This window comes from Cervus canadensis, chromosome 22 (genome assembly GCF_019320065.1).
Source record: "Cervus canadensis isolate Bull #8, Minnesota chromosome 22, ASM1932006v1, whole genome shotgun sequence".
Taxonomy (NCBI): Eukaryota; Metazoa; Chordata; class Mammalia; order Artiodactyla; family Cervidae; genus Cervus; species Cervus canadensis.
In genome coordinates this window covers 23390630-23416010 of record NC_057407.1, presented here as the reverse complement: position 1 = coordinate 23416010, position 25381 = coordinate 23390630, and the positions used below count along the sequence as shown (strand labels likewise).

Below are 25381 nucleotides of genomic sequence, written 5' to 3'. Positions count from 1 at the left end.
TAAACAAGTACATGGTCACCTGATCTATAAGAAACATGTCATAGGATGAAATTTAAAATCAGAACCACCAAAAACAGAATTTGGGGTCCCAAAACAAGAAAAAGCTTTAGATATAAAAGATGCATTACCAGGCCATTGGGCCATATACTTATTTTGTCCTTTAAATTTGGCTCTGAGGTTCCCGGTGACTAGAACAAACCTGGATTACAGAATTGTTACTGTCTATCAAACTAAAAAATCATGCAGATTTTTTTTAAGAAAGGCAAAGTATTTCCTTCTTCTTATGCTTCTGTTTTGCTTTTAAATTGGTAGGTCAAATTAAAGAAAAAGCTCATAGATTTGAGAAAAAGACAAGATTGTAAACTATGTATTTCCCATTTAGGCTTTGACTCTAGCTACTGCTTATGAAATCTTCCATAAATAGAAAAATAAACATACGTACATTTCATCTAAGAAAATCAGTCCCTCATTTGACTGTGAAGTTTTTGGCTTCCTCATTTGGAAGTTTTTTTGAGGTATTGAGTTGGATGAATTTACAGATGGTCCCCAGTCTATGTTGGTTAGACTTAAGGTTTCTCTACAATGGTGCAAAAGCAATACGCTAGGATTCCCAGGTGGCTCAGTGGTAAAGAATCCACCTGCTAATACAGGAGACACAGGAGATGAGAGTTCGATCCCTGAGTTTGGAAGACCCCTGGAGAAGGAAGTGGCAACCCACTCCAGTGTTCTTGCCTGGAAAATCCCATGACAGAGGAGCCTGGCGGGTCACAAAGAGTTGGACATGATTTAGCAATTGAGCAGGAGCACATGCAGAAGAGAAAAAGTGCTTCAGATTTTGATTTTTGATCTTTTGTCAGGCTGCTAATATGCAGTATGATGCCCAGATAATGCTGGGCAGCAGCATCCACTGTACCTCCCCAGTCAGCCATGCGATCATAAGGGTAAATAACTATTATGCTTCTAACCATTCTGTACCTAGATAACCATTCTATCGTTTACTTTCAGTATAGCATTCAATACATTATGAGACAGTCAATACTTTATTATAAAATAAGCTTTATGTTTGATGATTTTGCTCAACTGTAGGCTAACATAAGCATTCTGAGCATATTAAAGGCAGGCTCTTCAGTAAGTTGTGTATTAAATGCATTTTCAACTTTTAAGATATTTTCAAATTACAATGAGTTTAATCAGGACATAACCCCATGATAAGTCTAAAAAGATCTGTCTTTTGAAATACTGAGAATTGGCTGCTCTGGGAAAGCCATTAACTAATGACTGTATAGAGATCCAGTCCCACAGACTATTCATTTGACAAAGTTGTTAATGATTGCTAGTATGGCCCCTTGGTCCATCCCATCTAACCCTTGAATAGCCTTTCAGCATTCCTCATAATTGGTCATTAGACCCCTTCTTAAAACCTTCCAGATACAGAAAACACATTTACCTTCTCAGGCTGCCTGTTGTATCATTAGAAATTTCTTCCTAGTGCTAACCCTAATTTGTTGTAAGTAAACATAAGTGTTGAGGTTTTTGTTCAAACCCATTTGCAGACCAAAGTTTAACTTTCCTTATAGGTAGAATACACCTACAATGATCTTTGCAAAATTCTCCCAGAGCTTTGGCCATGCAGCATTGTGCGTTTTCTTTGTATATATGATTCAACTTGCCTGTGCTGAATACAGTTACTTTCATAGTAATTAGCAATTTCCATAAGTTCTTTCTATCCCTATTTGAGAAATAATATTTTAAAAGTATCTTAATAGTTGGAAAATGTGACTAATACTATTTCTAAAGTTACATTTCCTATAATTTTCAGTATTTGCCTATGGGAGAATAAAACTCCCACTCAGCTAAATTATTAAATTAAAACATGAATTTTTCCATGAAATTCAGTTGTCTAAAGCCCTCCCCATCACACAGTCCATGCAGATTTGGTAGAGATCCTATTGTCTAGGATATTTTTTAAAAGCTATATATTTTAAAGGGTGAATTTATGCTCATTCATAAAATACCATTTGCCTTCATACAAAAAGCAAACAAAGTCATAGAAGGAGTTTTGAAATGGGAAGAGACCTGTGTCAAGGGCGGCGCTGTGGGAGGGAGGCCAGGTCACGGGCTTTGGGTCAGGAAGGCCTGCCTGGTCTCTGTGTCTCACTTAGCTGGCGTGGGAACTTGCCAGGTTAGTTAACATCCTAAACCCAGTTCAAGCAAAGGTTCAGAAACAAGGGTGTCACTACCTACTACCCAGGACGGCTGTGCACAGTCAGTGACACATCTTGGCAGGTGACATGGTGCCTTGTATGCTAGACCAGCTCAGGGGTCAGCAAACGTTTTCTGTAAAAGGCCAGATAGTGAATATCTTAGATTTGGGGAGCGTTGGCTGTCTGTCCCTACTATACAACTTTGTGATTTAGTGAGAAACATACGTTAATAATATGTAACATGTGGGTGTAGCTATATCCCAACAGAACTTTTATTTATAGACATGGAAATTTGAATTTCATATACTTTTTATGTGATCCAAAATATTATTTTTATTTATTTCTAAATTATCTTAGAGTGTTAAAAACTATTCTTAGCTCACTAACCGTATGAAAACAGACAGTAGGCTGGATTTGGCCCATGGACTGTAGTTACAGACACTTCGAATAGCTTAACATTTACTGTGTGGGTGGCCATGTTCAAGTGCTTCAGATCTATTAACCAAAAAACCCTCACTCAGCCCCATGAAGTAGATATTAGCATCATCTCCCTTTTATGGATAGGGAAACTAAAGCTTAGAGGGATTCAGTGATTTGCCTAAGATTGCACCGTTGTTAAGAAACAGGGCTGGGGTTCAAACCTTCTGTTTCCAGAATCCGTATATAACCTTCAGCAATATTGCCTCATACATGAAGTGTTTTCTATGTGTGCTTTATTTTTTTAAATATCAGTTATAAAAAGAAATTTAAAAATGCTCTTTTGGCACTGGTCAGAGCAAGCAAAGGTGGACAGTGTTACTATGTGAAACAGGAAGCCACCTGCCAATGTTAACTGTTTGCTGCTCTTGTTCAATTTCAAGAGTCAGAAAAGACTTTTTATATAAGAGAACTGGAAGAGAAAAATCAACTGTAAAATAAATTATTTTCAAAAGGGAAGAAATATGAGTTACTTTCAGGCAACAGGTAAATGACCTGATGGATCCCACTGTAGTTAGTTGGAACATTAAAAAAAAAAAAAATTCCACGAAGTTTGTTTCAATTTGAGGAAAAAATTGAAGGGGATCTTCCTTATAAATGGAAAAACAAATTTTACAGCTCTGTGAGCCTGCTCTGTTATTCATGTGTCATCAGTGATATTTTATGCATAAAACTAGGTTGCTTTGGTACTGAGAGAAGAACTTGGTATCCAGGAAACCAAGACTGTATCTCTACATGGTACCAAAAAAGAAAAAGACAGGACTCGGGGCTTTAGCTCCTGGGTAATGAAACAGAAAGAGCACAGAGGGAGAATCTGGGAAGCTTGAATTTCAGTCTGGTCTCTGCTCTTTTGTTAGCTGTGTTACCTTGGGCAAAGTCCTGAACTTCTCTGAACTCTTGGTATAAAAGTACCTCACCTGGCTTTCCCTTGCACAAGATACGCGTGCGTATGGGCTAGTCAAGCCCACAAGGCAGATGTAAACCACGTGGCTTAATGGGGAAACAGTCATACATAGATGTTGCTGGATTATGTGCTGTTTTGCATCCCTAGATACAGCCTTCATGATAAATGACAATGAATACTTACCATACTCCTTATTGAACTCTTCATTTATAACAAGCCTTTCAGGTGAACGGTATCATCTGTGTTTACTTGGGCAGAACGAAGCTCACAGAGGCCAGGTAGCTCACACACAGTTACCCAGCTTGTGACTGCAAAGCCCACACTCTTACCTCCCTCTGCACAGTGGAGGGAACATGTTTATAAGAGCATCATACACAGGAAGCCCTTGCTGAGACTCAGGCACTCAGCAATACCAGTGAGACCTGACTCACCCGTACATCATAGCTCGGATGCAGTACTCAAAACAAACTGGATCAGATTGGGTTGGGTTGTGCTGAAATATGACGTCATAGTTGCTAACATTTTTAGGCATCTGCTGTGTGCACTCATTTTAGAGAAGAGGAAAACCGAATCTGTGGGAGGCTGGAACGTTGTCTCTAGTCTCAGAGTGAGGCTGGGGCCACGACGGGGAACCAGATCCAACTCTGGAGCTTTACCAGCTCTGCTAGACTGCCCTTGATTCTGTATTTTATGGTCATGGATAGAGTTCCCATTTCCCAAGTCCTAGTTTAACAAAAGAAAACAAAGGGAAAAAAAAAAACAAACCACTTCTTGTTGTCTGAATTACTCTGAAAGATTTATTCTAAAGACAAAAGGTAGAAATCTTTCAGTTTGAGAGGTGCCTTCGAGCAGCTACATATCCAGGCTGCTCTAGCTGTGGGTGGGTGAGTCTGATTTCCTCTGATTCTGTGATCTTCCCGTTTCTGTGATGCACTTGGCAAGCTGTTGACCGTTGGGAGATGGGTTATATAATTTACTCTCTGGGTCACATCTGGAAAATCCATGAGCGGGGTTGCATGCTGAGATTAAATTGTTCTGTGGTTCTTTGCAAGGCATCCTCCATACTCTTGTCACACACAAGTTAATGAAACCAGTACACTCTCTCCTGCTTCTCCTATTAAGTTTAGTCAAAATATGAGCACATCCTATTCCATCTTATTTGTAAAACAAAACAAAAAACAATAGTCATGCAGGGAGAGAGAGAAAGAGAGAAGAGGGAAAGAAATAAATGGAAATGGAATGGGGCAAATTTTAGGATGGTCACCCATGAGAATACCATGGTACAGAGGTAGACAGGAACATTCCAAGTACTCATTTGTACCTTTTCTTCTTCTGTATCATTAAAGGAGTGTGGATGTTCAGGGCATGGAGGACAGAACATGACCTGATAGACCCCAGGTTTTATATTTCAAACTTTAAGTTAGATGCTCTCTCATTTTATCCTCAAAACTGCCTTACCTTATCAGAATGGTACTTTCCCATTCTGAACATGGAAGTGTTGAGGCTTGCAGACATTCAGTGACTTGCCCAGGATTATACACTTACTGATGTTGAAGGCAGAATACAAACCCAGTCCCCCAGAGCCCTTGTCCTTAGCACTTCACATTTGCCTCCCTCCAAGACAGGAAGCCACATTATAACATAAAACATTATAATACATTACAGAAATATAGTATAATACAGCCTGTGTGTTCTTTACCTTTCATCAGGCCCAAAAATGGTGGCAAGTATTGTGTAGGGCGCAGAATGAAATTTAAGTCCTGCAACACAGAGCCGTGTCCCAAGCAGAAGCGAGACTTCCGAGACGAACAGTGTGCTCACTTTGACGGAAAGCATTTCAACATCAATGGTCTGCATCCGAATGTGCGCTGGGTCCCAAAGTACAGTGGAAGTAAGTTCATCTGGGGAGGTGCCCACGGCTGCAGGCTGGCACAGGGTCCAGGCACGAAAGTCACGTCGTGTGGTGTTTCTCCTGTCTAGTTTTGATGAAGGACCGCTGCAAGCTGTTCTGCAGGGTGGCAGGGAGCACAGCCTACTATCAGCTCCGTGACAGAGTGATAGATGGAACGCCGTGTGGCCAGGACACCAATGACATCTGTGTCCAAGGCCTGTGCCGGGTGAGTCCCAGATGGCGCGCTCTTCACTGTGTTGTCCTGCTACCAAGCTGCGATGTGTAGCTTCCTCGATACAATAGCAGCTGCTTGTGTCTGTGCATTATCTCCAGGGCAGTGGTTCCTAAAGTGGGGTCCTCAGACCAGCTTGAGCACCATCTGATTCTCTTTTTTTCTTTGTTTTATTTTATTTGATTTTTTAAATTGCACTGTAATTGATTTACAATGTTATACGAGTTTCAGGTGTACAGTGCAGCGATTCAATTATATTTATCTGTGTGTGTATGTATATATATATATATCCTTCCTTCTCTCTTATTGGTTGTTACAAAACATTGAGTGTAGTTCCTTGTGCTTGGGCTATATAGTAGGTCCTTGTTGATTATGTATTTTATATACAGTACTGTATATCTGTTAATCCCAAACTCCTAATTTATCCCTCCCAGCACTACGTGATTCTGATGCATGCCAAAGTTTGAGAACCACACTCTTCTGTGGGGGCCTGCAAGAAACTTCCCTGTGAGGAAATTATAATCGACACTATACACAACTTCTATACCTTAACCATTGTGCATAAGGTTAAACCCCAAAGCTTCCTGACAGCAAGTTTTAGAAATTGAATAACACTTCTGGCAGATAGTAAAGCATCAAAGCACTGATTTCTTGAAAAAAATAGTTTGGCACTATTTTCCTGTTCTCATTAGTCAGAAATCATTTCTTACACAGCCAGGCTCTAGGATGATGCATTTGTTCCTTGCAAGCAGTCCAGAGCACATTGAAGCTCCTCATTGGTAGGATTTGATAAAAGAGTCTCTGAACTTCACCCAACTCCTGACCACAGCTATAGTGAGGACTTCCTTGTCACTTCATGCTAGAGCAAAACATGGAGTTTCTCCTCAGAGACTGGTTCATTCGAAGGAGCAAAATAGATGAGAATGTGAACTCTGTCCTCCTGGTCTTCTGGTGGTTGCCACTGACGTTTTCAGACTCTAGTCTGCTCTGCTGCATTGTGTTAAGGTAGGAAGACAGTGAAGAGGCCGCTTGGAAGCTGAGGCCTCAACCTGGCAGCCTGCAGTCATGCTTTAGTCCTCCATTCATAGCCAGTGTTTAAACATAGGGGATTTCACATGAAATCAAGTTTTCAAGATCTTGGAAAATTGAGAAATGTCAACACTAGCCTCCTGTTTCTGCCTGGCAGCAGTATCCTGGATTAGACAGCGACTGCTACCTTAAGATGGGGTGTGAGCTGTTTAATGGGATAGCCCTCAGCCACTCCTTAATTTTTTTTTTCCCATTCCTGAGCTGTTTTTCTCATTTACTTTACTTACTTGTAGGCCAGTGCTTCTCAAACTTTAATTTCTAATTGAAGCACCAAAAATCTTATTTACATGCCAGGAAATATACTCTGACTCAGTGAATCTGGGTGGGGCCTCAGATTCTGCATCCCCAACATCATTTGGGATGCCCATGACTGCTGGTCCAAGGACCACATTTTTCCTATAGCAAGGATAAAGACTATTTGAGTTCACCACGCTTAAAAGTTTACAAAGACTTTAATTTCTTGTCATTTTGAATGCCCCTTTTTCAAAGAAACACATTACCAAAGAATTTATAACCTCTCTAATACTTACCATGTATTTCAACTGTTTTCTTTTTAAAAGCAAGCTGGATGCGATCATGTTTTAAACTCAAAAGCCCGGAGAGATAAATGTGGGGTTTGTGGTGGCGATAATTCTTCGTGCAAAACAGTGGCAGGAACATTTAACACAGTACATTATGGTAAGAATTTGTTCCTAAGAACTGTGAGAAGAAAAATAGTCAAACTGTTAACATTATTAACCACATGTAATATATAAAAGTATTTGTGTAAAACATAAAATCAGTCTTGTTAAGGTATATTACCCATCTGGCTATAAGACACCTAACAGTGAGAATTCTGATATATTCCTTTGTCACCACCCTTTACACCATGCTTAGAGAAAATGAACCAGTCTGTGGAATGCTCAATTTCTGCTCAATTCTTTTCAGGTTACAACGTTGTGGTACTAATTCCAGCTGGTGCTACCAATATCGATGTGCGGCAGCACAGTTTCTCAGGGAAATCAGAGGATGATAACTACTTAGGTGAGATGGGTGCCCCTGCCTTTTGTAGGAATTCTGGTTCCTTTTCCCTATAGCATGTAGAGAGCTTTCAGATTTAATGTATTTTCATAAAAGACATTGATTTTGAAACTCATTATTTTATTTCTCCTTCATACATTATACCCTCAGTATGTTGATTTAAGAGTCATGTAGTTACACTAGTCAATATCAAGGAATTGATTCTGGATCTTAGAAAATAGAAATGCTCCAAATCAAATTTTGAAAGCACTAGCCTTTTAAGTTTAGCATAAAATCATTGCTATCTTTGAGTCATTAAAAAAGAAATCTGTCCTTTGAGTAACAGACATGCCAGTGTTTTCATAAAGTTGTTACTTAACTTAACCAATAGCAGATCACAGGTGGATTTATTCAATATTTCATTATGCCTGATCATTCCAAAAAGTTGTATGCTAGCAATATTTTTCTTAGGTCATTACTAACATGGCCCATCTTGCTATTCTGTAGGTTCTCCATCCTTCTCTCACCATGGACCGGATCATGATTAATTCAAATTTATTCCTGTTTTCTAACCACAACTCACCAGGAACTCTGTGTTCATTTTTTTTTTTTTTCAGTTGGTGGCTCATCCCAGTTCCACTTCAATTTATTATTTTGTAAACTTCCATAAATGATTAGGAAATTCACCCAATCATTTTTAATTTAAAAAAAGGACATGGGGACTGGGATAATGACAGAAAAGGATTGAGCTAGTCACTTAGCACCACCAGACTCTTCTTAGCTATGAAAAACAGCAGGAGTTGCACTTAAATCTAGAAGAAATCAGGGCAGTCTTGCTGGGCTGCCAATTTTTAAAAGAAATGAATGAATGGACTTTCTTATAATGCCCAGGCAGGGACTCTACTTATCCATCTTGAATACATCCTCTATAGAGGCTCTACAACAAATTCCTCTGTTGTAGCATTTTCTGCAGTGTCTCATTATTCATTCAGTCAGCCACTTATTTAATATGTGCCAGGCTCTCTCTGTTCTAGGCATGATAAACAAACTGAACAAAAACATTAACAAATAAAAATCTCTCTTTCCTTAGAACTTACTTTTTAGTGGGAAGAGATAGATGATAAACAATAACTTAATAGATAAGCAAACTATATTCTGTTAGAAGGTCATAAGTAAAATTAGAAAATAGAGGAAATCGGGATACTGAGGGTAGAGCAGGAACAGTAGAATTGAAAATACTTGAATTGTAGCAAGCGATAACAGATATCTGGGGAAGAGCATTCTAGGCAGAGGGAATAACCAGTGTGAAACCCTTAAAAGAGTAATGCGTCTGGTTTGTTCCAAAGATAGAGGGAAGCCAGTGTGGCTGGAGCTGTGTAAGCACAGAGGAGAGTCCTAGATGAATTTAAACACGTATCAGGACTAAATCAGAGAAGGCCATATAACTGTTGAAAGAACTTGAATTGTAAGAGACAAGGGTAGCTACTGGATATTTTGAACCACGGACTAGCATGATATAGTCGTATTTATATTTTCGAAAGAGTACCCTACTTGTTACATTCAGAATGGGGGGGTGGCCAGGGGGAAGGGTACACAGGGTAGAAACAGAAAGACTGGTTAGGAAGTTATTGAAATAATCTAGTGGGTGGATTGAATATGGTATGTGAGAGAAAGAGAAGGTTCAAGGGTGACTCCACAGTTTTGACCTGAGCAGCTGAAAGAATGGAGTCACTATCAACTCAGCTGAGACTTCTTTCTTATATATTTATGTGACCACTGGTGTTTTAGGATCAGAAGCTGTGATTTTGTATCTTTAGCTCAAGATCTAAAGCCTTTACATAATATGAACTGAGTATGTGATGGCTGAGTTATTGAATAATCATCATTCACACCATCTGTACTGAGTACCTACCATTAATGGGGATGAAATTATGATGGAAATATATAGAATCTTCCTTCTTTTATTTGTTTATAATTTATTTCTTTCTTTATTTTTGGCTGTGCTGGGTCTTTATTGCTGTAAGGACTCTTCTGTAGTTGCTGAGAGTGGGGGGCTACTAGTTAGGGTGAATAGGCTTCTTATTGCAGTGGCTTCTTCTTGTTGCAGAACATAGGCTCAGGCACAAGGGCTTCGGTTGTTGTGGCACGTGGGTCAGTAGTTGTGCCTCCTGGGCTGTGGAGCACAGGCTCTATAGTTGTGGCTCACAGGTTTAGTTGCTCTGCAGCATATGGGATCTTCCCGAATTAGGGATCAAACCCATGTCTCCTGCACTGGCAGGGAGATTCTTTACCACTGAGCCAGCAGGGAAGCCCTCCTTCTTTTAACCATGCATGCTAAGTTGCTTTAGTCATGTCCAACTCTGTGCAACCCTATGGACTGAAGTCAAAACAGGTTCCCCTGTCTATGGGATTCTCCAGGCAAGAATACTGGAGTGGGTTGCCATTTCCTCCTCCACTTCTTTTAGGAAAGACTGTTAAATCTTTCTTGGAATCAGTTCTCAGTGGTCACATCACCTTTTCCACATCCTAAACACTCAAAGGAGTGGTGCCTTTTAAAACAGTTAACAAAGTTCTTGGGGATTCTTTTCAAATTATTTTTGGGGAATCCCACATTTTTCCTTCAACCACCGTACAAAATGGGTCAGGCATTTTTCTTCGTGGACTGGGTTATAAATTAGAGCCTGTGACTGCTGTGGTCTTACTACTTCCTAATTAAATCCAGCAGCATTGCATGCAGCCCCCTTTATTGGTTAATTTCCTGAGAGCCAAATGCCATGTTGAGCCATTCCTTTCTTCTCCTCAAAAAGGAAAAGGATTCTCCAGTGTTCTTCTCCTTCTGGGGAAAAATATCCTTTCAAGCAGTGGCCTTAGTTCAATTCATCAACCAGGTTGGGCACCTAAATTAGGGAGGACCTTCTGATATCCTTTTATGTCTCACTAGAGGTTTCTTAATCTCCTTGTAAAGAATGAAAGCAAAATTAAAGAAGCTTTGTCATCTGGGACGGGCAGTTTGAAGTAGTCATGGCTCTTTAATGGAATATTACGGGAAAGTTACCTGTTGGTCAAAGAACGTCTCTTTGGAAGCAAATGAAAAGTGCAAGCAAAGATGGCACGTCACAGTTCACCAAGTGTGAAGGTTAAGACCTCAGAGCCTTTGAACCTTACTGTGGTTTCTTAACAAGTTAGGAAGAGTATGATGTTGTTACCAAATCTGGCGTGTGTAAATGTTTATTCTCGGTTTGAAGGAAGGCACAGCAAATGCTCTAAGAAGATTTTAAAGCCCCCAATTGAGTCTTGCTGGAGTCCAGCCCCAGCTGTTTCGTTGCTAAGCAATCATCATCCTTATCCCTCATATTTTTCTTTAAGGTCAGTCAAGCCATACTCTTTTTGCATGTGTTGGTGAAGAAGCAATTTCCAGGAGACAGGGCCTTTGTAGCCGCCCAGCTCTGATGGGTGAAATGGGGGGGAAACCAACCCAGGAAATTAGCTCCCTAATCGCATTAGTGGGAGGTGGGGCAGTAGATGGTTGTTTTCAGGAAACTATTTGTTTCACAAGGTACCGAAGCAGAAAGCCTCCGTGTCAAAGGTCGTCCTTTCAACATAGACCCCTCCCTCCAGTTGGGTTAAAGCCAAGTTGCACCCAGTGCTGTCATCTTCGTATTTCTTTAGGAGAAAAAAGGAGTCATTTCCATGGTGTTTATTTGTCTCCAGGATACTAACCTTTGATGAATGGTGTCAGCGAGAAGACAGGAATCGATTCAGTTGGAGATAAAGCAGGAACTCCATTTCACTTGATGACTCCTATCTCCTTTCCTACTCACCATTTGCTGGGATAAAGAGCATGCAGTGAAGGGTGAAATGCCCCCAAGTCAGCACAAGCATGCGAGGAAGCCTGGAGATGTGGGAAAGGGTCCCCAGAATTAACCTAGGATAGATGATTGCCCTTTGAATACAGACAGAACTGGATTATCGCTTAATTTACAGAACCGGCCTTGTGACATCTCATTTCCCCCTTTTCATCGAAGCATCAGCTAGGTAGCTAGCCTTCGACTCCGCTTGAAAGCACTGGGTGGTTTTGCTGGCAGCACATCCTGCCACTGCCATGCGAGTGCCCGCCTCAGGAGGCAGCCTTGGGAGGCCCGAGGCGCCACAGAACCACCTCATCGCTAACCGGTGACCCACTGAGACCTGCGTCTTGCGTGACTGGTGGGCCTCGTGCTGCAGGAGCTGCGGGAGGCGAGGTTGTCAGAGGTTTATACTGACAGGAGGACAGTTATTTGGCTGAAAGCTCTCTGTTCTTCTTGTCACAAATATCGGGTTCAATCTGTCACTCGTTCTTTCAGCATCATTAATTGAGCACCTACTATGGGCCGGGATCTTTCTTAGGCTTTTACAAAGCGCCTTTTGACTTTACTTAAGGAGGCTCATGCAATCTAGCAAAATCAACAACTTAATTTTTTTAAGAAAATCTATAGCTAAAGATATTTGCTTTCAATTTGCACATAAGGTAAAGAATGCCTGAAATCATTCACTGATTTCATGGACATTTGTTGGCCTTCTTCTTGAAAAAAGCTGGTGGTTGACAGGCTCTGGAGATAGATTTCCGTGATTAGAAGTCACCTGGCCTCAGAAAACATTTTAATAATATTTAAGTCATGCTTTTCTTATCTATTAATTAAGCATCTGTAAAAGTGTGATGAGAAGACAGTGCATTTGAAGGCATTTTGATCTGCCAGCTACCAAAGCCTATATGCATTATCTTGTTCAATATTTACAACAATTCTATAAGAAAGCTGGGCTTCCCTGGTGGCTCAGACAGGAAAGAATCTGCCTGCAACGTGGGAAACCCGGGTTCGATCCCTGGGTCGGGAAGATCCCCTGGAGAAGGAAATGGCTACCCATTCCAGTATTCTTGCCTGGAGAATTCCATGGACAAAGGGGCCTGGTAGGCTACAGTCCGTGGGGTTGCAAAGATTCCAACAGGACTGAGTGACTAACACTTTCATTTTCACTTTATAAGAAAGCCGTTATCCAGAGGAAGAAACTGAGGCTTAGAGAGGTTGAGAAACTTCCCCGAGGTCACACAAGCAAAGTGGGATGAATTAAAATCCTTATGAGTCTGATTTCAGATATTATACCTTTAACCACTTCAGTTTATTGCCTCCACATAGAAAAATGTATAGCTGACCTGGGGATGAACATGACTGGAAGTCAGGGTTTATCAGTGGGAGTGAATGGTGAGGTTGGAAGAATAGGTCAAGATAAGAGAGTGATGCTAAGGAGTTTGAACAACATTCTGTTGGTAGTAGGGACGATCAAATGATTTTGAATCAAAAAGAAACCAAGATCTTGGATTGCCTTTTTAAAAGATTATGTTTTTAAAGGCTTTGTTTCCTGTGTCACCACTGTCTTCCCAACCATTTCGAGTGAAGGCATCTTACTGTTCCCTCAGGGCCAAGAAAAGGCTTATAAGGGTAGAAATTCTGGTAGGTGAAGCACTGCTTTAGGGACTAAATTTGATGCAGTTCATTCATGAGCCTGCAAAGAATAGTCTTTGCATCCGTATAGTGCCCAGTTGGGTGAACTCTGTGAGGTTCCCATGTCTACAAAAACAAGCACCCTGCTGCCACTGAGGCACAGAGTCTATTCAGAGCTACATCACAGCCTTCATTCATTTCCACTTAAGAGTTCGATATCTAATTTCCCTAAATCCTCTCAACCTCTTCTGCATATGCATTGCTTCTGGTCTGCATGGTGAAAGACAGGTTAGGATGTGGCAGGTACCTGGGATAACTTGGCTTCTTCCCATCCCAGAACCAAGACAGATGTCACTTAAGATGCTGAGACATGGTGCTGAAAAGAAATCCTGTTCTCCATAGTTTCTTGAGTGACTAGTACCAAATGATTAACATTGGTGTCTGGGAAGAATCCTATTTGCCAACTCTGAGTGAAGTTTCCACTTTCCTTTTATTCACCTAAATATTTACATGACCTGTGTGTTTTAAGGGTTCCCTCCCTGCTGAGATATGCTAATTGTGTACAACTTACAAAAGAGAAGGGGCCTCATTCTAATATTTTGTTCAGAGCTCAGATGTTCTGTAGTTCTGCTTTCTTGAGTACTTGTTACGTGTCAGGCTCAAAACATGGAATACTTCATTATTGAAAGAGCAGTTGTACTGGAAAAAAAAAGTGGTACTTAAAAATTTTTATAGTAACTGAAAGTGAAAGTTAGTTGCACAGTCGTCTCCAACTCTTTGCAATCCCATGGACTGTAGCCCACCAGGATCCTCTGTCCTTGGAATTCTCCAGGCACGACTACTGGAGTGGGTTGCCATTTCCTTCTCCAGGGGATCTTTCTGACCCTGGGATCGACCCAGGTCTCCTACACTGCAGGAAGATTCTTTACCAACTGAGCTAATAACTACTAGGGAGAAAATATGATTGGGATATTATTTGATTTTTGTCATGATATAATTGGGATTTTGTCTTGAAAAATTAATCAAAAAGTATGAAAATAAATTTTATTTTTTCTTATGTTCAACAAAACTATATTTTGATTTTCATCATGCTCAGGTTTTTATTTTATTTTATTTTCATTTATTTTTATTAGTTGGAGGCTAATTACTTTACAATATTGTAGTGGTTTTTGCCATACATGGACATGAATCAGTCATGATATACATGTGTTCCCCATCCTGAACCCCTCTCCCACCTCCCTCCCCATCCCATCCCTCTGGGTCATCCCAGAGCACCAGCCCCGAGCACTTGTCTCATGCATCCAACCTGGACTGGCGATCTGTTTCACACTTGATAATATACATGTTTCGATGCTGTTCTCTCAGATCATCCCACCCTCGCCTTCTCCCATAGAGTCCAAAAGTCTGTTCTATACATCTGTGTCTCTTTTTCTGTCTTGCATATAGGTTATTGCTACCATCTTTCTAAATTCCATACATATGTGTTAGTATACTGTATTGGTCTTTATCTTTCTGGCTTACTTCACTCTGTATAATGGGCTCCAGTTTCATCCACCTCATTAGAACTGATTCAAATGTATTATTTTTAATGGCTGAGTAATGTTCCATTGTGTATATGTACCACAGCTTCTTTATCCATTCGTCTGCTGATGGGCATCTAGGTTGCTTCCATGTCCTGGCTATTATAAACAGTGCTGCGATGAACATTGGGATACAGTGTCTCTTTCAGATCTGGTTTCCTCGGTGTGTATGCCCAGGAGTGGGATTGCTGGGTCATATGGCAGTTCTATTTCCAGTTTTTTAAGGAATCTCCACACTGTTCTCCATAGTGGCTGTACTAGTTTGCATTCCTACCAACAGTGTAAGAGGGTTCCCTTTTCTCCACACCCTCTCCAGCATTTATTGCGTGTAGACTTTTGGATAGCAGCCATTCTGACTGGTGTGTAATGGTACCTCATTGAGGTTTTGATTTGTATTTCTCTGATAATGAGTGATGTTGAGCATCTTTTCATGTGTTTGTTAGCCATCTGTATGTCTTCTTTGGAGAAATGTCTGTTTAGATCTTTGGCCCGTTTTTTGATTGGGTCGTTTATTTTTCTGGAATTGATGCTCAGGTTTTTAGAATGGAGAATATGTCAATGGATAAATATTTTTGCCTAAGTTTTTTAGTCAAGTTATATGACAGCAGAATGGTACATTCTTTGGTTAAAGTTTGAGCTCAACAGTAAAATCTGAAAAGGAGTCATTTTTTAAAAAGCTTCCTGAGATTTTTTTTTATTTACTTTCCCAACAATCTCTCTTGACATTTGGAGAACTAAATTATTCCTTCTGAAGCAGCTGTCATCTCATCTTCTTTGTCCATTTTCTTTCCTTTTCTTAAATGTCTGACTGGTCTAACTCTGTCATGTTCTCAGTTGGCCGGTGTTTTGGCACTTGACACAAGCTGTTCTCTAACATTACTTTTTCAGCTTCACTGATTATTTCATCTTTTGCAGTATTTGCAGTAAGATTCATTCATTCTCCCTCCCCCCCCCAAAAAAAACCTATTTTTTGAGCATCTACCATGTGTTCTTTCAGAAGCTGAGATATAACTGTGAACAAAACAGTCCAAAAATCCTTGCTTACATTCTTTTTCTGGGAGAGTAGAGAGAGCGTAAACAAAGTGCTATGGAGAAAAATTAAGCTAGGAATTGGATAAAAAGTTCGGATGGAAGGGATTTGAAGGTTTAAAAAGAATGATCCAGGTAGGCTTTACCATACAACAAATTATCTCATGATCTAGTGACTTAGAATAACAAGTGTAAACAGTATACAAGTTTCCATGTGTCAGCAATCTGGGAGCAGCATAGCTGGGTGTTTCTGGCTTGAGGTCTCTCCTGAAGTGGCTGTGAAGATTTCAGTTAGGGTTGTGATTCTATCTGAAAGCTTAACTGGGGCCAGCAGGTCCACTTACTGGATGCTTCAGTTAATTGCTCTTGGCAGAAGGCTTTGGTTCCTTGCTGCCTTTTGCAGAAGTCTTCTCGGTGGAGCTGCTTGAGTATCTGAGCAACTCAGCAGCTGGCTTCTCCCAAAGCCAGAGATTCAGGAAGAGCAGTGGTCTAATGACTTAGACCTAGCCTTGGACATCACAGTGTCCTAGTGATTATATAGTCAGTACAACTCAGTGTGGGAGGAGACAGCACAAGGTGTGGATATAGACAGCAAGGATCACTGGGGCCATATTAGAGGCTGACTACCTCTATGGGTCTTGCCAAAGAAGTGATATTTGAGCATCATAGTGGTTATGGATTTTTAATTTCAACATCTGTCAAAACAGGACTAACAAAGATTCAACAGGTTCAACTATTGAATGAAATAGAAAGAGTTATTTGGGTAGGAACCAATTTTATAAATGTTCGTTTCATTAATAATATATGTTTAAATAATATGCTTTCTTTTTTTAAATTGAGGTAATTTTGGAAAAATAGTTTGGGTTCTCAAGATCATGGCTGAAATTCTGGAACAGGAACTATGAGGTCTCTGTATTTATGTGTTCATATGCGTCTATATGTGTGTTATAGATGTGTGATATTGCCTAAAGTTAATTCATAAAAGAGCTCTATTTAATTGACTTAAAGGAAATTAAATACTCATAAATATTCAAAAAGACAAAATAATCAGGCCAGAATAAATTTCAGGCTCATATTATCTGAACAATGTTCAGGACAAAATTGATATCTGGTATTGAAAGTGGTTTAAGCTTTTTGGTGTGAGAAAACTAAGATCATGGCATCCAGTCTCATCACTTCATGGCAAATAGATGGGGAAACAGTGGCTGACTTTATTTTTCTGGGCTCCAAAATCACTGTGGATGGTGATTGCAGCCGTGAAATTAAAAGATGCTTGCTCCTTGGAAGGAAAGTTATGACCAACCTAGATAGCATATTAAAAAGCAGAGACATTACTTTGCCAACAAAGGTCCATCTAGTCAAGGCTATGGTTTTTCCAGTGGTCATGTATGGATGTGAGAGTTGGACTATAAAGAAAGCTGAATGCCGAAGAATTGATGCTTTTGAACTGTGGTGTTAGAGAAGACTCTTGAGAGTCTCTTAGACTGCAAGGAGATCCAACCAGTCCATCCTAAAGGAGATCAGTCCTGGGTGTTCATTGGAAGGGCTGGTGTTGAAGCTGAAACTCCAGTACTTTGGCCACCTGATGCAAAGGGCTCACTCATTTGAAAAGACCCTGATGCTGGGAAAGATTGAGGGCAGGAGGAGAAGGGGACAACAGAGGATGAGATGGTTGGATGGCATCACCGACTTGATGGACATGGGTTTGGGTGGATTCCGGGAGTTGCTGATGGACAGAGAGGCCTGGCGTACTGTGATTCATGGGGTCTCAAAGAGTCGCCCACGACTGAGCGACTGAACTGAACTTGAAGTATAGGCAAAGAGTTACACGTGATCAGGATTTTCTAAGATTGGATTAAATTTAGTTGGGTAAATGGATTTTGTTAGGAATGGGCTAAGACAAGGCTAGATTTGATTTCTCTCTGCAAAGTATTCTTGAAATGCTACTTTTGACAAACAGATTGAGATGAGTTTCTTCACCTGTAAGTGATTTGTATTTGCTTTTGAGATCTTGCCTGATAGTTAAGTTGGTAAAGAATCTGCTTGCAGTGCAGGAGACCCCAGTTCGATTCTTGGGTCAGGAAAATCTGTTGGATAAGAGATAGGCTACCCACTCCAATATTCTTAGGCTTCCCTTGTGGCTCAGCTGGTAAAGAATCCACCTGCAATGTGGGAGACCTGGGTTCAGTCCCTGGGTTGGGAAGATCCCCTGGAGAAGAGAAAGGCTACTCACTCCAGTATTCTGACCTGGAGAATTCCATGAACTACAGTCCATGGGGTCGTAAAGAGGCGGACACGACTGAACGACTTTCACAATGTTGGCTTCTAACATTATGTAAGTTTCACATGTACAACATTATATTTCTACTTGTGTGTACACTACAGCATACTCACTACAGAAAACTTAGTTTCCATCCATCACCATCCAGTTGATCCCCTTACTCTTTTTGCCCTACCCCTGCCCACCCCCACCACTTCTCCTCTGGTAACCACATTCATTAGTTGCATCTGTAACCCTGTAACTGCAGGGCTTGTATCACAAACCCCAGTCTAATTAGCACTCTTGTATTATATCTCAGCTAATTTTCAAAGGCACCATGAAGGGTGGGTGTCTTTATCTCCACTTTAGAGATAAAGAAATCAAGACCAAGAGTAGGAAAGTGATGTCCCAAGGCCATGTACTTGGGAAGTGGCAAAGCTCAGATTTCAGTCTGTATGTGTCTGACTGCAAAGTCCACATTCTTCACACTTTATCTGCCTATCAGTGTGTTCTTTCATTTTGCAAACAGAAAAATGGCAGCAAATCAATAATTTCTTTTTTCTCACCACCAGCTTTATCAAGCAGTAAAGGTGAATTCTTGCTCAATGGAGACTTTGTCGTCACGATGTCTAAAAGGGAAATCCGTGTTGGGAATGCTGTGATAGAATACAGTGGGTCCGACAATGTTGTGGAAAGAATCAACTCCACAGGTCGCATTGAACAAGAACTTCTGCTTCAGGTAAAAACTTGGCCATGAGCCCATGCCCCTTTTCTAGTTCCTTGAATTGGCATGCCCACATCCATCCTCTCCATTTTCTCTGTGCATTCCAGGTGTTGTCGGTGGGAAAGTTATACAACCCCGATGTGCGCTATTCTTTCAATATTCCAATTGAAGACAAACCCCAACAGTTTTACTGGAACAGTCATGGACCCTGGCAAGCATGCAGCAAACCCTGCCAAGGTATCTACTTTTAGGTTGAGTTCGGGGGATTTGATGTGTTTTTTAATTCTTTATTTCTTTCTTTTTTGTGGAGGCAGCCAAATGCATGTAATCCATACATTTTTCTATCTGCATCCATTTCCTAATCTTTCTCTACCTCTATATGGTCACTTTGGGCTGGCAAGTTGAGCTGTTTAAGGTATTTAGGACATGTTTGGTTTCCTCATCATGTGTGAAGCCAAGCAAAATCAGCTCTCCCAAATTGACTTTCCAGAGACATAAATTTAGTAGTCATATTATATGCAATTTATCTGGTTTCCTTTTGTCTAATTTATGAGTTGGCAAACTACAGCCAATGGGTCAAATTCAACCACTTCTTGCTTTTATAAAGTTTTATTGGAACACAACTTTTTACACCTGTAAGTGGCTGCTTATGTCCTATAACAAGAGTTTAGTAGTTGCAATGGAGATCATATGGCCCACAAACCCAAATATATTGACTGTCTAACCCTTTACAGAAAACATTTGCCAGTCTCTAGTATAAATAGTTGATGGAATAGGCTACTTTGTCTGAAAAATATTTTTTCCTCCTTGCTTAGGGGAGCGGAAACGAAAACCTGTTTGCACCAGGGAATCTGATCAGCTTACGGTTTCTGATCAAAGATGTGATCGACTGCCTCAGCCGGCACCCATTACTGAGCCTTGTGGCGCAGACTGTGACCTGAGGTGAGGCCAGTGTTCTCTCATGGTCTTTCTCACTGAGTTGTGAAGGTTTTGCAAGGAGCAGGTGGGATATTAGTCTTTAGGCCTCTTCCTTGTGTTTCAGTGAAATAAGCTTTAGTCAATTTTCCATCCCCCTGAAACTGATTATCTAAGCATATACCTGCAGATTTCTTGTTCTTCTTCTAAGAATTAAAAAAATAGCTAATACAGTATGGCAGCTGCCCAAGAAAGTTCTCATTGGACCCTCACAACTTGCTTCATAGGTATTATTATGGCTGAGTTACACTGAATGCAAAAGTTTGTGTTTTTTGTTGTTTTTTTTTGAAGGTTTTTTTTTTTTTTTTCTGTTTGAAAAACTACAGAACAGGAGACCTCACCCATCAAAGTACGTTTAATAGTTAGTATCCACCCAGAATGTTTATCACCAGTATAAGAAGTTTTATATACATGAAAGTTGTAGTGCACTAAGGTATTCATGGAAAGAACTAGAGGAAAATTTATATACAGATGGCAACCCACTCCAGTATTCTTGCCTAGTAAATCCCACGGACGGAGGAGTGTGGTAGGCTACAGTCCGTAGGGTCACAGAGAGTCGGACACAACTGAGCGACTTAACTTTTCACTTTCATGCAGACAGTTCAATATTTAAGAAAAGTATGAAATTTGAGGCAGCAAATGGTGAGTGAGTAGAGAATTATAAAGCTTTTCCATTTTCCTGCAATTGACCATGTCATGTTTGAATGTTCACCAACCTGGGGGTTGCATTGTATAGTCTACATGTCAGTTAAATGCAGGTAAGATAAGCTGGTGCTTGTCCTCCTTTCACAGAAGAAATTACCAGCAGGGAATAGTTTGGGAAATTGTTAAGGTCTCATCATTCATAAATAGCAAAATGAACACAGATATTTTTCAGGTTCTGTGTCACCATGCCAAATCCTATCAAGTGGTATTGTCAGCTCCTAGGGCTGGAGTAAAGATATTAAGTACCCTCAAGGCTCTGAGAGAAGAGAGGAGTGCTGTGATTAGCTAGTCATGTCTGGCAGTATTACTCTTTAGGCAGTATTAATTTGTTTTGAGTTATGTCCATATAAACCCATTGCTTCAGTCAGTGGAGTTAAATTAGTTAAATTAGACTTAAAGTCTTTTCAAAAAATAATTAGCTAATTGCTGAACTGCATTAATCACTAAAACAGGGAAAAAACATTGAGTTGGTAAATAGATTGCTTGATTTAGCCTCATTAAATTGGGAAAGATGATATAAGATTAGCCTTATTTCAAATTATCACTGAAAATAATAATAATTAACTAGTATTAATTAGTACTGTAAATATCATTCATCAGTAGAGTTGACCATTTACTAAGAACCATATTTAAACATTATGTTTTGATTCCTGGGTTGGGAGGATCCCCTTGAGGGGAAAATGGCAACCCACTCCAGTATTCTTGCCTGGAAAATTCCATGGACCATGGAGCCTGGTTGGCTACAGTCCATGGGGTCACAAAGATTCAAACACAACTGAAGTGACTGAGAAAGCACGAATTATCCTAATATTTGTATATTAATTGTTATATAATCTTAATTAACATCCTACTTATTTATCTATCCTATAAAATTAATACATTAATTCCTCAAACAGCACAGTGGTGAAGTAGTAGTATTATCTCCACTTCAGAAATAAGGAAAACAGAGTCTGAGAGAGGTATATCAAAGGTGCTATTCTCAAATCCCCATTTGGGGAAAGTCACCTTTTTTTTTTTTTTAATACTAGCTTAAAAAAACTAAAAACCTAAACTCTACTGATACCAAAGGAGGAAACTAGCTTAGGGAACAGGCTTGGATGATGATGGCCCCTCTGGCTGATTAAAGAAGAGGAAGTGAAGGAACTTAGCCTTGCTTTTTGATACAAGTGTCTGTGGTAGAAGTGACACACCTTGAGGATAATAATTGAGAAATAAAAAGAAAAAACGGTAAGTTTACTGCTAGTTTTCACAGCCTTATAACCAGACAGGTACATGCTCACATCTTAAATTAAGTAGAAGATCATGTTTGTTTTTTGGCTGCACTACAAGGCTTTTGGGATCTTAGTTCCTCAACCAGGAATTGAACCCAGGCCCTTAGCAGTGAGAGCAAAGTACTAACCAGTGGACCATCTGGGAATTCCCTTGAAGATCATGTTCATTTGTTAGCATTCAAATGCATATCTTGCTGGTGTTTACAGATTGTTGGAAGAATAAAGTTATTCACTGAAAAACATGCAGATGCAGAAACAAAGTTCAAATAAGCATTACTGTCTTCTGTCAACCTGAAAATTGCTATTAATTGTGATTTATACTAATTATTGCCAACCATCTGTGTGCAAAATGGAAAAATAGTAGAGAGGATTGCACTGGTTGCTCCAACTCTTAGTTTTCCCCAAAACATTTTTATGGAACACTAGTTCAGCAAGATGATCCAGAGCAAACCAGTATGTGAGAAGAATTACTGTCTCCTCCACTATGTGAAGATTTGTAGCTTGGATTAACGATTTGAGGGCCTTGAGAAGTTCTGCAATAGAAGAACCTACTTATATCAGTAGTTTCCCAAGTTATTTAATGCCACAATGCCCCACACAATCACAGAGAAATACAATTTTTTTCTGTTCCCGTTTATTAACAAATACTTTGCCTTTCTGCAATATAAATTGTCACGTGACATGAATGAATGAATTCAAAACAGGTGAGGGTGAGATGACTTTCCAGGTGAGAATAAATGAAGTGAGTAATAGCATTTTGAGACCTTTCCTAAGGCAGTACTGTGACCTTTCCACAGACCGCATTCTCTGCCCGAATTCCGGGGACTGTGGACATCAAGGAAACTCTAGCACACTGCTCCAGCCCAAGCTGCTGGTGTGCGTTCTTGTGGGGAGGGGAGGAGGATTCCTGTCTCCCTTTTCCAGGATGGAAAATAACCTTTCCACAGGGAAGTGATGATGAGGGCAAAGAGAAGGTAACCAGGAATCAAAGGGCAGATGGAAGTTCCAGATGCCTCTGTTGAATTGGTCCATGTTTCTTGGCTCACTTCCTCAGGGAAGTGAGAGTTTGCCCAGATTAAACTTTGACAGGATGAGATAAAGCACTGTTGTACAATCCCCATATAACATTTTCCGGTTAGAACAAATCCGCCAAATACTATGTCACTCTCACAGAACATCTCAGTAGCCCACTTTATATGCCAAATGTAGAAGTGGGTCAACTCTGACCTACTTTTGAGCATTTTTGAGAAATTCCGAGATAAGCGTGTGTCCAGTGCTCCTCTTTTCTTCCTGAGTATAGGGAGAACTCTTAGGGCTTTGGTATTCAACAAACCACCGAGTTTCTGAGCTGGAGAAAATTAATGATCAAGAGTGAAATCATCCTTTTGGGATTGCTAAATTTGATCAACGTAACATGTCTCAAGCTCATTTATTTAGACTGTTCTATTCATTTCAAGTAATTTTTTTTTCTTTTCTCCACCATTGCTGGAGTGTTAAAAGAGCCACTTGATTTATCAGTACATACTGAGCACCTCCTGTGTGCCAAGAAGGGCTTATTATATGTGCTAGGGATACAAAGTTTACAAAAGTTTGTAGACTCAAATCTAATTTTAAAAGTGAATGATTGTGGGGCCGGAAGGGATAGATAGGTGGAGCACAGAGGATTTTTAGGTCCATGTGATACTATAATGGTGGACATGTTTCACTATACATATGTCCAACCCATGGAATATATAGCATCAGGAGTGAACTCTTAAGGAAAACTGTAGACTTCGGTGATAATGATGTGTCAACAACGGTCCATCAGTGTGACAAATGTTACACTCTGCTGGGGGTGTGTTGATAATCAGGAGGCTGTGCATGTGTGGGAGCAGGGGTGTATGGGGGCAGGGGTGTGGGGAAATCTCTGTACCTTCCTCTCAGTTTTGTCATGGAACCTAAAACTGTTCTAAAAACATTAGTCTTTAAAAAATACTGTAATTGAGTTATATATATGGTCCATACAATCTTTATTCACCAGGTAAAGTTTATGATACTTGAAATTCAGTTATAGTTCCAATTAAGTATTTAATTAATTGTAATCCATTCATTTGTTAATTCATAGAATGTCCATTCAGCATTTTCCAGCACGTGGCCACCTAGAAGTTTCCCAGGGAATGTTTCTGACAGTTGTTTGTTCTCTGTTAAAAAGCAGCCTAAAAAAAAAAAAAAGCAGCCTACATGACTAACAAAATGCTGGGTTGCATGAGTCTTTTAAATATAAAATTGTTTTTTTTTTCTCTGTTGAATTCCATTTTTTTTTTTCTTTCTAGTTGCTTGAATTTCACATTGACTTTATTGGGGGGAATCTTCACAAAGATAGAAGCTCTGTCATTCTGTGGCTTTCATGTATGTTGGCAGTGATGAAAAATACATGGAAATGTTGGTTTCAAATTGAATTTCAGTAACTGACTGTGGTTTGGGGTTCATGGTATTCAAGGAAAAAAACAGAATTCAGCTCTTCTACCAATTGAGTCTAGATAAGACATATATATTTAACAGTAATATTGGTTTCTCCCCCATGGTTTGTGCATAGGTGGCACGTGGCCAGCAGGGGTGAATGTAGTGCCCAGTGTGGTTTAGGTTACCGCACATTAGACATCTACTGTGCCAAGTACAGCAGGCTCGATGGGAAGACTGAGAAGGTTGATGACGGCTTTTGCAGTAGTCACCCCAAACCAAGCAATCAGGAAAAATGCTCAGGAGAGTGTAACACTGGAGGCTGGCGCTATTCAGCTTGGACTGAAGTAAGTTGGTTCTCATTCAGAGTCTTCTTGGATGTGAAATCTGATTAGTTGATGATGGCTCCTTACAGAGCTGCGTTGAGGAAATGTCATCAAGAGTACCGTGATCAACTTATAATGCCTGCCTTCATTAAAACTACAGAAAAGAGTAATACAGTTGATGTATAATGTCTGGTGTGGGCATAACATATGGAAAATTGGAAGTGGTGGAACAACTTAGCCTAACACTTTCTTCATATCCCACAGGCCACTTCTGATTTTGTTGTCCTATGCCAATTTGCTAATATTGGCTTTGTTATGAACCTGGTAAATAAATTGATACCATAAACATATACCCCTAAAAAGAACAAGTAGAACTGACCGGCTTTGTTGGTTGGTTGTTTCCTTAGAATTGGAAGAGACAAGATAGCCTAGCCAGTATCTTGAGCATGCTTGATGAGAAACTTAGCAACACTTCGGCTTAATTTTGTTTTTCCTTTCAGTGTTCTAAAAGCTGTGATGGTGGAACCCAGAGGAGAAGGGCTATTTGTGTCAACACCCGTAATGATGTACTGGATGACAGCAAATGCACTCATCAAGAGAAAGTCACCATTCAGAAGTGCAGTGAGTTATCCTGTCCAGAGTGGAAATCAGGAGACTGGTCAGAGGTGAGATGGGAAGGCTGTTAATTCCCCAGCAGGTCATCTCTGATGCTCACTTCTGAGCCTCTCCAGGTCAGTCCAAAGTTAAACCACCTGCACCTCTCTCCCACCTCCCATTGAAGAAACAGCTCTTCTTCCAC

General features: G+C 40.2%; 1 protein-coding gene across 2 annotated transcripts in view; it reads left to right on the top strand.

Moving 5' to 3' along the window:
- ADAMTS9 (ADAM metallopeptidase with thrombospondin type 1 motif 9) overlaps positions 1–25381 on the top strand; it is a 164275-nt gene that overhangs the window by 52583 nt on the left and 86311 nt on the right. For both annotated transcript variants that reach the window (XM_043442385.1, XM_043442384.1), the window contains exons 13-21: positions 5295–5476; positions 5566–5702; positions 7358–7475; positions 7725–7820; positions 18715–18881; positions 18974–19103; positions 19682–19808; positions 24393–24603; positions 25083–25247. In XM_043442385.1, coding sequence (XP_043298320.1) covers positions 5295–5476; positions 5566–5702; positions 7358–7475; positions 7725–7820; positions 18715–18881; positions 18974–19103; positions 19682–19808; positions 24393–24603; positions 25083–25247 — 1333 coding nt within the window. The remainder of the gene's footprint in view (positions 1–5294; positions 5477–5565; positions 5703–7357; positions 7476–7724; positions 7821–18714; positions 18882–18973; positions 19104–19681; positions 19809–24392; positions 24604–25082; positions 25248–25381) is intronic.